Source organism: Gnatocerus cornutus, unplaced genomic scaffold (assembly GCF_029298725.1).
Source record: "Gnatocerus cornutus isolate USDA-ARS CGAHR unplaced genomic scaffold, icGnaCorn1.1 ctg00000023.1, whole genome shotgun sequence".
Taxonomy (NCBI): Eukaryota; Metazoa; Arthropoda; class Insecta; order Coleoptera; family Tenebrionidae; genus Gnatocerus; species Gnatocerus cornutus.
In genome coordinates, this window is record NW_028275375.1 from 1,439,698 (window position 1) to 1,452,663 (window position 12,966).

The following is a 12,966-nucleotide window of genomic DNA, read 5'->3' on the forward strand; positions in this document are numbered from 1 at the left end:
TTAAGTCTGCTAAATTTCAAAATTTTAGAGCAAAAATTTTTATAAAAATATTGATTTTCACTTAAAAATACATCCATGGTGTTCTATAAAATTCCGTAACTTGAGAAGGTTTAAGTCAAAAACAATGAAATTTGGAAGTCTTAAAGTGTTAAATTTCAAAATTTCAGAATAGAAATTTTAGAAATTTTGGTTATCACTCAAATCAAATTTTCCTTAATGGTGCTATAAAATTTGGTAATTCGGTACGTTTTATTTCAAAATTATTGAAATTTGGAAGTTATTGCTTTAGATCCATTTCTTAAGGGCGCTAAATTTCAAAATTTTAGAGCAAACATTTTTTGAGAAATTTTGATTTTCACTTAATTAATAAAAAAAAAATCCTGAAGTCCTTTAAAATTCCCTAACTTGGGAAGTTGTAAGTCAAAAACAATGAAATTTGGAGGAGTTACTACTGCAGATCAGTTTCTTAAGTCTGCTGAATTTCAAAATTTTAGAGCAAAAATTTTTATAAAAATATTGATTTTCACGTAAAAATACATCCATGGTGTTCTATAAAATTCCGTAACTTGAGAAGGTTTAAGTCAAAAACAATGAAATTTGGAAGTCTTAAAGTGTTAAATTTCAAAATTTCAGAATAGAAATTTTAGAAATTTTGGTTATCACTCAAATCAAATTTTCCTTAAAGGTGCTATAAAATTTGGTAATTCGGTACGTTTTATTTCAAAATTATTGAAATTTGGAAGTTATTGCTTTACATCTATTTCTTAAGGGCGCTAAATTTCAAAATTTTAGAGCAAAAATTTTTTGAGAAATTTTGATTTTCACTTAATAAATAAAAAAAAATCCTGAAGTCCTTTAAAATTCTTGGGAAGTTGTAAGTCAAAAACAATGAAATTTGGAGGAGTTACTACTGCAGATCAGTTTCTTAAGTCAGGTAAATTTGAAAATTTTAGAGCAAAAATTTTTTTAAAAAAAGCCATGGTGTCCTATAAAATTCCGTAACTTGAGAAGTTGTAAGTCAAAATCAATAAAATTTCGAGGGCTTATTGCTTTAGATCTGTTTCTTAAGTGTGTAAAATTTCAAACTTTTAGAGCAAGAAATTTTAATAACTTGTGATGCGTTTCACCTTGAATTTATGTCTAGTGCCACACGGTCCTGAAAGTGCCCAAAAAAATTTCTTGTCCATTTAATTTGCAATTAAGGCGAATCCAGTTCCCAATAATACGCAGCAAAGGAAATAATTACTTTGTGATCTGATGTGAGCTCCAGCGGAATGTGCATTTCTAATTACGGTTATTTGCGTTCCCGGCCATCTCGAGCTCAGAATCACATATCGAAACGAAATCATCATTCCGTCCCAGAGCTGTGATTTGAATTTTTATCAACGGAACCGATTTTTATCAATTATATACGGGGCTCTTCGCCTAAGAAAAAGTACTGTTAGAGGAGGAGGTACTCGTAACCTCGTCGATTTTCGGTCCATTCCTACACAGAATTTTTCCGTTTCATCAGTTGGAACTGATAGAGTGTAAGAATGCGCGATTGTTAAGATAAGAAGCGAACAGTAGCAACAACGAGCGAGATTGCGGTGCATGTTTACGATTTTGCGCAAAGACCGTTGCACCGTTTCCACTTTGCATTTCAAATCGGCTTGTTTTTACGCCGACTTCGTGCCAGATCGAACTCGGATATTTAACATAAAGATATGTATTGGACGTGTCGTGGTGCTTTTGAACCTACACGTCGACTCTCGGCTTCAAATGAAGATCTACGGTTCCCACAGGAGCTCTAAGGGTGGATTCGCTCTGCGCCATCGATGGAATACCAAGGCATTGTCCGGCCACCTACGCACCAGCGGCAAACTTGTTTATTTCAAAACCGTCGATAGCGATATCAAGTTGGGAAAAAATCCGATGCGACGAAGAATTCACACCTAGTCGCGCTCCGGTCGGAATTAACATGTCACATCTGACTGGTGAAAAAAAATAAGAAAAATGCGGCGCATCGCCGGGGCTTGTCATAACACATTTCCAGATCAATTAGCGGCAAGTGGCGTATTTTGACAGGCATTGTGGAATCGTCGGATCAACCAGAAATTCGAGCTGTCAATGAGAGCCGCTGCATTAATTAAAAGCCCCATTTCGTTATGATTATTGTTATTACGGATTTTTTTTTCTCGCGTGATTTAGTGCGAACGTGATGGGGGCACCGTTTCGTAATATTTATACATCAATTAATCAAATACGGTTTTTGTTTTGTTAATTTAAACCTTAATCAAAAGATAGTATCAGCGGGACACTCGTTAAAATTTCGTGGCGATTACGGCTCCTTAATAATAGCTCGCTGAAAATAGACTCTATTACGGTATTACCGATTTAATTTCGGCGATTTCTTCAAATCCAATTAAAAAAGTGGAGCGGGAGGAGCAGCAGGAATCCGAAGAAGCAGGAAACGCCGCGAAAACGTGACTCTCCGACAATTCGTGGGATTTTTCGGTCGGCGTCGATTGTATTATGGAAATTTCCCCCATGGCTCTGAACAACATCGGTTCTGGAGTGCCTCTTTTTGAGAAATTTTGGTTTTCATTGAAACTAAAAAAAATCCTGGCGTCCTATAAAATTCCGTAACCTAGGAAGTTATCAGTCAAAAACAATAAAATTTGGAGAAATTATTACTTTAGACCTGTTTGTCTAATGAGTTAAATTTCAAAATTTTTGAGCATTTTTTTAATTTTGATTTTTACTTAAAAAAAAATTTGGGGTCTTGTAAAATTCCGTACCTTGGGAAGTTTTAACTGAACAACAATGAGACTTGGAAGGATTGTTGTTTTAGACCTGGTTCTTCAGTGTATTAAATTTAAAAATTTTAGAGCAAAAATTTTTTGAAAAATTTTGATTTTCGTTTAAAAAATAAAAAAAAATCTTGGGGTCCAATAAAATTTTGTTACTTGGAAGGTTTTAAGTAAAAAACAATGAAACTTGAAGGGATTATTGCTTTAGTCCTATTTCTTAAGTGTGTTAAATTTCAAAATTTTGAAATAAAATTTTTTTAGAAATTTTGATTTTCTCTGAAATAAAACAATACTGGGGTCCTATAAAATTCCGTTACTTGGGAAATTTTAAGTCAAAAATAATGAGATGATTGCATTAGACCAGTTTCTTAAGTGTGTCAAATTTTAAAAATGTAGAACACAAATTTTTTTTAGAAATTTTGATTTTCTCTCAAATCAAATTTTTCTTAAAGGTCCTATAAAATTTATTAACTCAGTAAGTTTTAATTCAAAATTAATGAAATTTGGAAGACTTATTGCTTAAGATCTGTTTCTTAAGTATGCTAAATTTCAAAATTTTAAAGAAAAAATTCTTTGAAAAATTTTGATTTTCACATAATAAATAAAAAAAAATCCTAGGGTCCAATAAAATTTCGTAACTTGGAAAGTTTTAAGTAAAAAACAATAAAGTTTGGAGGGATTATTGCTTTAGTTCTGTTTCTTAAATGTGTTAAATTTTCAAATTTTGAATCACTAGAATTTTTTGAAATTTAGATTTTCACTCAAATCAAATTTTCCTTAAAGGTCGTATAAAATTTAGTTCCTCGGTAAGTTTAAATTCAAAATTAATGAAATTTCGAGGACTTATTGCTTCAGATCTGTTTCTTAAGTGTGCTAAATTTCAAAATTTTAGAGCAAAAATTTTTTGAGAAATTTTGATTTTCACATAATAAATAAAAAAAAATCCTGGGGTCCAATAAAATTTCGTAACTTGGAAAGTTTTAAGTAAAAAACAATAAAGTTTGGAGGGATTATTGCTTTAGTTCTGTTTCTTAAATGTGTTAAATTTTCAAATTTTGGATCACTAGAATTTTTTGAAATTTTGATTTTCACTCAAATCAAATTTTCCTTAAAGGTCCTATAAAATTTAGTTCCTCGGTAAGTTTAAATTCAAAATTAATGAAATTTCGAGGACTTATTGCTTCAGATCTGTTTCTTAAGTGGGCTGAATTTCAAAATTTTAGAGCAAAAATTTTTTGACAAGTTTTGATTTTCACATAATAAATAAAAAAAAATCCTAGGGTCCAATAAAATTTCGTAACTTGGAAAGTTTTAAGTAAAAAACAATAAAGTTTGGAGGGATTATTGCTTTAGTTCTGTTTCTTAAATGTGTTAAATTTTCAAATTTTGGATCACTAGAATTTTTTGAAATTTTGATTTTCACTCAAATCAAATTTTCCTTAAAGGTCGTATAAAATTTAGTTCCTCGGTAAGTTTAAATTCAAAATTAATGAAATTTCGAGGACTTATTGCTTCAGATCTGTTTCTTAAGTGTGCTAAATTTCAAAATTTTAGAGCAAAAATTTTTTGAGAAATTTTGATTTTCACATAATAAATAAAAAAAAATCCTGGGGTCCAATAAAATTTCGTAACTTGGAAAGTTTTAAGTAAAAAACAATAAAGTTTGGAGGGATTATTGCTTTAGTTCTGTTTCTTAAATGTGTTAAATTTTCAAATTTTGGATCACTAGAATTTTTTGAAATTTTGATTTTCACTCAAATCAAATTTTCCTTAAAGGTCCTATAAAATTTAGTTCCTCGGTAAGTTTAAATTCAAAATTAATGAAATTTCGAGGACTTATTGCTTCAGATCTGTTTCTTAAGTGGGCTGAATTTCAAAATTTTAGAGCAAAAATTTTTTGACAAGTTTTGATTTTCACATAATAAATAAAAAAAAATCCTAGGGTCCAATAAAATTTCGTAACTTGGAAAGTTTTAAGTAAAAAACAATAAAGTTTGGAGGGATTATTGCTTTAGTTCTGTTTCTTAAATGTGTTAAATTTTCAAATTTTGGATCACTAGAATTTTTTGAAATTTTGATTTTCACTCAAATCAAATTTTCCTTAAAGGTCGTATAAAATTTAGTTCCTCGGTAAGTTTAAATTCAAAATTAATGAAATTTCGAGGACTTATTGCTTCAGATCTGTTTCTTAAGTGTGCTAAATTTCAAAATTTTAGATCACTAGAATTTTGATTTTCATTAAAATTTTTAAAGTTTCTATAAAATTTGATAACTCGACAAGATTTAATTCAAAATTTGGAGGAGTTATTGCTTTAGATCTGTTTCTTAAAGGCGCTAAACTTCAAAAATTTATTTCAGTTTAATTTTAGAGCAAATTGTATTATGTAAATTTTCCCCCCATCGTATTAATAGAACTGGATATTTTAATCTACATAAGGAGATTATCGGAATGAAACTATTTTAATAATCTCCGAGTTTCTTTATCTGGTGTCTCGGAATGCTCGAATTACCATAATCCCGCAACAGTGGCGAATTTTTCAAATTTCAAATTATCCACACGTGCATCATGAAAAGGGCTTCGGTCTCGGTAAAGGATGATCGATCGAAAATAATTCCCTGATAATGAGGATGACAGTTTTGGACGTCATCCATTACCCGAAGACAGGCCAACATGTCTGCTGAGCCCGACTGTCGCGTCCGGACCCGATCAATTTTCGTAAATGATTTTTATTTTGGTTTGTGCTCCTCTTTATGTCGCCGCCTTGTTGTGACGTCTCTACAGAACCAAATTTCATAAATCCGTTCATCAAGCTAACCGCAATTAGCGAAATTAATTAAAACCATTGTGTCGCGCCACCACCTGGCCTCTCGTAAATCCGCCCGAAAGCCCCATCCAATTATCGTAAGTAGCGACGACTTAACACCGGATCGCTCTGGTAAGTCATATTCGTCCGGAGGGTTCCTTTCGGGTGTCGTCAGACGAAAGTGTTTCGCTCGTATCTCCGACGACTATCTCTTCACGCCGTTGTCACGAAGTGTTCGATTCCGAGACACGACTCAACTTCTTCACAGGAATTCCGACTTTATCAGCCGCTCGCTTGGCTTGTCGTTGAAATCTCCCGATCAACTCCCGGAAAATCATCGAGACGGACAAATAAAATCCGGAAAAAATCTCGATCGAGAAACTCCACATCATGGGCTCATTAACGGATTAATTGACTGATCAGGTTTAGTTCTTTTTATTGCGTATTTACAAGAGTGGAAATGCTTTTCATGTCAATACTCTTAATAGAACTTGTAATAAACCTATTATGAAAATGTATAGGCCGCTCTTTGTCATTTTTAACGTGGCATCACTTCATTATCATCGCTGATGAAGGCAACAATCACACATCATTGTTGTAATGCCGCGACGTCGATGAGATTTATCGGTTATTTCGGCGTCGCGGACGGATATTATCCCGTCGCATGCGAATCCACATTAACAATAAATTACGGTATTAAAATCCCATCGCAGTAATGGCTTCTTGCTGTTCGTAACGGCCATCCAAAGTGTTCATTCATAATTGGCGCGGTTAAAGGGAAAAAGCGTGGCTGCTGTCTAGCCGGAAGGAAAGAAGAGGCTCACTCCCTTCGACACGTAACCTCGCTCCAGGTGGCCCTCCAGCTTCGCCTCCATGGAGGCGATGGCAATATCGCGATAAGCGCTTTCTATTAGCAAGCTCTAACATTGTTCACAGATTGAAGAGGATGACTGTACAGAACCGTTGATTTTTCTTCGGCGCATAATTGATTGTTCTGTTGGCGGGTGTGGCGCGATCCGGGATGAAGAGAAGACCGAAATTCCTCGACGTTGCCCCTTATCTAAACAAGTTAGGGCACTTAGACTGCGGCATCGTGTGTCGGACGGCGATAGGTAAACAAGCTGAAAGGAATTGAGATGTGACCGCTCCCTTTGGGTTCACGATCGATCAAAACGACACCTCGCGACCCAAAAAATCGGAGGAAACGATCCCCTTTGTGGCCTTCACGACTTTATTAGTGGAGCAGGTCGTTGACAGAAGGAAATTAGGCAAAGCGCCACAATATAAACAAATTTAATTGACAAGTAAAATAAATAAAAATATCACAATGCGGAAACTCATTTTCATAAGGCTTCTGCAACGTTATCTGCAAACCGCAAACATCTCAAGCGTCTCTTCTGTGGTGGCTGTTAATCGAATCAATCAAACATTAACCTCGCTCTTCTTTTTGCAATCGCCATCACCTATCAACAACTGTTGAATCTCTTCCAGCGTCTTGCCTTTCGTCTCAGGCACGAACTTGACAATAAAAACCAATCCAAACGCTGTACAAGCGGCGAAGAACCAAAACGGCACGTACATCCCGAACTCGTCTTTTGTAATCTGGAATACCTTCGACGCTATCGCCCCCATGCTCACTGAAAAACTGTCCGCCGTCCCCAAAGCCACCGCTTTAACACTCGTCGGGAAAAGCTCGCTCAAAACTGAAACCGCCGCGAAAGCGAGTCCCACACTAAACAAGACGTTGTACGCCACCAAAGAGGTTATAGGTAACCAGTCGAAGGTCTCCGCAAGATCAGGGAACCAGTCTTTGATGAAGAAGTACGTCGCCAAGAAGAAGACGGAGATGCTACAACCAATCGTGGAGAGAATGAGGAGAAGTCGCTTTCCAAACCTGTCCACCACGAAGACGGCCACTAGAGTCGCCACCAACTCCACGGAGCAGTAGATTATCACCGAAAGATCAGAACTAATACGAGTACCAGCCTCTTCGAAGATGGTGGTGGTGTAGAAAAGACACGGATTTTTCCCACTGAACTTGTTGGTCATGCAAATAATAACGTAGATCATGCAGGCTCGTCTGTTACTTCGTACAGTAAACAAATCCGTTACTTTGGCTTTCTTGCTTTGTTCTTGTCGCGTTACCGCCTTACACAAAGTGTCGAGTTCGTCTTGAACATCTCCAGTCCCTCGCAGAACAATCAAACTCTTCTTAGCGTCCTCCACTCTGTGCTTCTTGATGTAAAAGTAAGGAGACTCGGGCATCGCAACGAAAGTAACGAAATGTATCAAAGGAATCACCGCACAGATCATCGACGACGTGAAAATCGAGTACTTCTGCCCCACCACGTTGATGAAGAGCGTCCCGACAATCCCAGCGATTGTCGGCATCGACGTCAAAAACCCCCGAATCTCCGGGTCGGAAATCTCACCAATGTACATCGGCAACGCGGTGTAGAGCGCTCCTTCCGTGGCTCCAATCACGAACCGGATGGCCGAAATGACCCAAATCGAATCGGCGAATCCGATGCAGATAAAAGACGAGAAGATGATGGGAGTCATGAGGAGGGTTGTGCTCTTGCGGCCGATCACATCGCACAAGAGGGCTGCTAGCAGAGCGCCCATAGGGGCGCCCAATAAGGGCATCACAGCGCACCAGGAGCCTTCATCGCTGCTGGTGGGGATTGAGGAGTTGGCGCTCTCCAGCTTCGGCAAGTACGGTGAGGTCCATCCTAGGTTGATGCCAGAGGTGATGATGGAAAAAGTGCCTAGATTGGAGCATTAGTTGGGTTTGGAGCTGGGGGTAAAAGACGTACCGGAGAAGGCGGCCAAGTACTGAAAGAGGCGGCGGGTGTGAACGGTCTGCATGGCGAGGTGCGTTTTGCCGGCTCGGTTTCCTGGAGGTGTTAAAAAGGAACGCAAAGCAAACAGAGATTAAGTGGTCAAATATAGTAATCCTTCCACAAATTGACGTGTGTTTGCGAAATTAACCCCCAAGTCAACAGGATTAAATCGGCAAATAAACAAAGCCTGTGCAAACACCAAAACGAAAAATATTGTTAATGGGTGGATTTGAGGCCTTCGGGGTCAAAGAGTCGTGTCGTTACAACGCTACTTCCTCCAAAGGGGTTATTATGGTCGCTACGGTGCTTGCCATGTTTGCCGGTCTCTAGGTCACTGGAGACGCCGGTACCAAAACAAAGGGATTTGAGCGAAAATGGAAAATTTTCTTTCGTAATCTCGTTCAAATATTTGCCGTTCTATAATTAGATGAATTTTGAGGTGGAACAATGCGCCTCCCGGCAAATTACCGCAATCCAATACCATTGAAAGCGACTTAAAAAATCGTCCTGCGTCACGTCTTTTAGGACGGTTCATAAATAACTTGTTTTTTGTCGGGTTTTAAGAAATTCTGAAGTCGTGTGGCTTTGGACTTTAGACGGCTTCGTCTTGGTAGTTCTATAACTCTCGTTCACGATCGCATTTCAAAGTATTCTCTTCTGTAATTGTTATGTGCCATAAAAACCTGCACGGACATGTTGTCTTCCATCAAGCTCCATTCGTAATTGTGTAAACCAGCTGTGCGAATTCGCTTCAAATGACTTAATCTGCAGTTTTCTCCGAAACACTAGTACCAGTACTGGTGGAGTGGAGATCGAAATCGGCGTTTCCGGTGTGGTTTTTTCGGAAAATGGCGATTTGTTTTGACGTGACGTGACAGGCGTACCACTGGGAGGAACTCATCCATAAATGTATCGATTGCGCAACGCTGTAGATTAGTTATTAAAACAATAATGGTAGCGTTGGGAAGCTCCATCCTTGTCCGACAAGTGTGCACTTTGTGGAACATTACCATTACAAGTGTTAGACTTAAAGACGAGTCTTTTTCTCTTGTCCGCTGCCTTACAAGTTGAGTTTTTAAACTGTAATTGCGAAGTTTACTGGTTCGAGCAAACGGCATTTGTCGAGGTGGTCTTCGGATTGATTTATCGCGTATGTTATGCGCAATTATACCATAATTAGCTTCCTTCGTCGGTTTTTTTCTTGTTGAAATTAATAACGTACTCTCACTATTTGGTTTTTTTTCTGAATATCTAATCGACTTTTTCCAAGTAAAACAAACAAGTCGATCCCGCAGACATGACACATGAAGGCCCTAATTAGGCGCTGAATACGGACAGACTCTCATTAGGATGCAGAAGGACATTATCTCGCTCTGAAGCGGCTCTATCGCCCAAGTACCGAAAGCAATACAGATACGAACCTTAACACGGTTAAATCCAATGTCGAAAAAAATTGTCCATCGTTTTTCACAAATACAAATACAAAAACAGCTACATATAAAAAAAACTACTTCATACTCCTTCTGGAATAGCGCAGAACTTTTTTGTACAGACATTTCAAAAACACCCTGTATATTTACATACAGGTACTATTAAAAATCCTTCTCCTCCATCAATCCCAAGTTTAAGATGACAAAATTATTTATTTAAATTTCGTTCTTCGCATATAAATTTAATAAAGGCCGGTAAATTAGTGCAATACACAAGTTTTGGTAATAGATAGAAACAAAACGTATTTTTTTAATACTTTGCGTCATTGTTTTACAAAATTTCCGCATATTAGAAATTATACGCGATAAATTATCGTCCACGTCACGTTTTGATTAGGCCTACCAAGAACGCACTCGAGTCGTCGAATCGATTTCGCTATCGGTACCATCTCAATTCATAACGCCCACGGGCGGAACCAGCAGAGGGTGCTCGCCATTTTTATAATTTGGGAAAAAAGTCGACGCGATCGGACTGATATTGATATAACTATATTAAGTCTTAAGTGGTGCTGTTGATGGTCGATACCAACCTATTAAGGACGCCGTGAAAAATGTCGCCATTATTTCGCGACCGGCGGCAATAAATTTCGTTCGAGATCTGGCCAACATTCGGCAATTAAAAAACCCAAGAAAAAGACGCAAAACCAAAAAGAGCAGCGCGCGTACGTTTCCACGACGCGGCTATGAATAACATCGTACATTTTTATTGACGTTTATAATAGATCGGCGCACATTCAACAGTCGTTTACGATAAAATATGGCGCCATCTCGCGACGATTTACGATTGCCCGAATATGATATAGCGGAAAAGGGTGACGAGGATTCTTTCCTCCTCCGGAGCGACCAATTCACCCTTTGGCTACCATTGTAATGATGCTAATAAGTCGGCGATTACAGGGTTTGCGATCCGATCAATTCACCTCGGATCGTCTGACGTGAACCATCGACACTCGACGCCACTGTCTTATCGATGAGGGTGTGTCTGCACAGTAGCGGGCCCGGGGCGCAACACGCGGTTGCACTTTTATGCAAAATATGCCGACAACCCTTCGGCCAAGCTGGTTATCTTCTAATTTAGGAAATGCGAAGCTCTACATTTTTGACTTTCCAGGCGAGTCAAAGTTCTTAAATGGCGTTAAAGATAAAGCACAATGGCTTGCATTGTTTGCTTAGCCACGGTGTTGGGTGCCTATTGAAACAGAACGAGCTTCGCTGCCTTGGACTTGTGGAAACGCGTGTTAAAGAATATGGTAGGTAAAGTAACACCTTCCATTGTTTCGAGTCAAAACGGCCCACAACCGCGAACAATATCATAAGCATTATATTAAATCTCGCCGGTTCGTCTGCGCGACCGATCTGCATACAAAACCGTGAGAGAGCGCTTTCGATTTACATGTGCCAAAATTGTATTCAAATGGATAGATAGGAGCTCGAATTTGCAAACAGTGAAGCTTGAATAAAAAGCGCACTCAATTACCAACTTACAATGCTCCAGGAAGTCGTTGCGTTTTCCAATTAGAACCCGCGATTCTATCGTTTCATTAAAGCCTGCGTAATTACCACATGGTGATAAATCAATTGGCGGTTCCGGACCTCCGGACCCGAATCCTCCGGACCCGAATCCTCCGGGGGAATTTTGAATTCGGCCCTGTAATTTTGGTAATTCTAATGCTAACGTAATGAAATTTGACAAACTTGCTATTTTTAAGTGGCCTAACAACTGTTCCAAATCTCAAAATTTTTGAATGACAGGGACGAATTTTAGAAATTTTCATTTACAGAATGGGCCAAAAATTTCCAATATATTGCGTTCGGCCCTCTAATTTGAGTAGTTTTAATGCCAGCGTAATTAAATTTGGGAAACTTGTTACTTTTGAGTGGCTTATTCACTGGTGTAAATCTCAAAATTTTAGGGCGACAGGGACAGGGCTTAGAAATTTTCATTTATAAAATGCACCAAATATTTCCAAAATTTTGCATTCGGCCCTATAATTTTGGTAGTTTTAATGCCAACATAATGAAATTTAGGAAACTTGTTACTTTTGAGTGGCTAATTGACTGTTGTAAATCTCAAAATTTTAGAACACGGACAAATTTTAGAAATTTTTATTTAGATAATGGGCCAAAGATTTCGATTATTTTACATTTGGCCCTGTAATTTTAGTAATTTTGATGCCAGCGTAATGAAATTTGGAGATTTTGTTACGTTTGAGTAGCTAATTAAGCGTTGTAAATTTTAAAATTTTAGAGCAACAGGGACAAATTTTAGAAAATTTAAATTTTAGAATGGGCCAAAAATTTCCAATATTTTGCGTTCGGGTCTGTAATTTGAGTAGTTTTAATGCCAGCGTAATTAAATTTGGGAAACTAGTTACTTTTGAGTGGATAATTTCCTGTTCTAAATATCAATTTTTTTTTAACTACAGGGACGGATTTTAGACATTTTTATTTATAGAATAGACCAAACATTTCCAATATTTTGAATTTGGCCCTGTAATTTTGGTAGTTTCGATACCAACGTAATGAAATTTGGGAAACTTGTTACTTTTGAGTAGCTAATTGACTGTTATAAATCTCAAAATTTTAGAACGACACGGACAAATTTTAGAAATTTTCATTCAAATAATGGGCCAAAGATTTCGATTATTTTACATTTGGCCCTGTAATTTTAGTAATTTTGATGCCAGCGTAATGAAATTTCGAAATTTTGTTACTTTTGAGTAGCTAATTAAGTGTTGTAAATTTTAAAATTTTAGAGCGACAGGGACAAATTTTAGAATGGGCCAAAAATTTCCAATATTTTGCGTTCGGCCCTGTAATTTGAGTAGTTTTAATGCCAACGTAATAAAATTTGGGGAACTTGTTACTTTTGAGTGGATAATTTACTGTTTTATATTTCATAATTTTGTAACAACAGGAGCGAACTTTAAAAATTTTCATTTACAGAATAGACCAAAAATTTCCAATATTTTGCATTCGGCCCTGTAATTTTGGTAGGTTCAATGCCAACGTAATGAAATTTGGGGAACTTGTTACT

General features: G+C 37.3%; 2 protein-coding genes across 2 annotated transcripts in view; one reads left to right on the forward strand and one right to left on the reverse strand.

Annotated features, from left to right (window-relative positions):
- LOC148166284 (protein dachsous-like) overlaps nt 1–12,966 on the forward strand; it is a 174,178-nt gene that overhangs the window by 128,391 nt on the left and 32,821 nt on the right. The gene's annotated exons all lie outside the window — the stretch shown is intronic.
- On the reverse strand, nt 6,996–8,523 carry LOC148166285 (facilitated trehalose transporter Tret1-like). Its single transcript, XM_088048705.1, has 2 exons — nt 8,413–8,523; nt 6,996–8,364 (listed from the first exon to the last, which is right to left on the reverse strand). The coding sequence occupies exons 1-2, from the start codon at nt 8,462–8,464 to the stop codon at nt 7,019–7,021; spliced, it is 1,398 nt and encodes a 465-aa protein (XP_087904831.1). The 5' UTR covers nt 8,465–8,523; the 3' UTR covers nt 6,996–7,018.

What these genes read in the sequence shown, in the direction of transcription:
- LOC148166285 (XM_088048705.1), bottom strand. Translation starts at nt 8,464, where the DNA reads ATGCAGACCGTTCACACCCGCCGCCTCTTTCAGTACTTGGCCGCCTTC. An exon ending in GTACTTGGCCGCCTTCTCCG is followed by an intron (nt 8,365 to 8,412) that starts GTACGTCTTTTA and finishes GCTCCAATCTAG; the next exon opens with GCACTTTTTCCATCATCACC.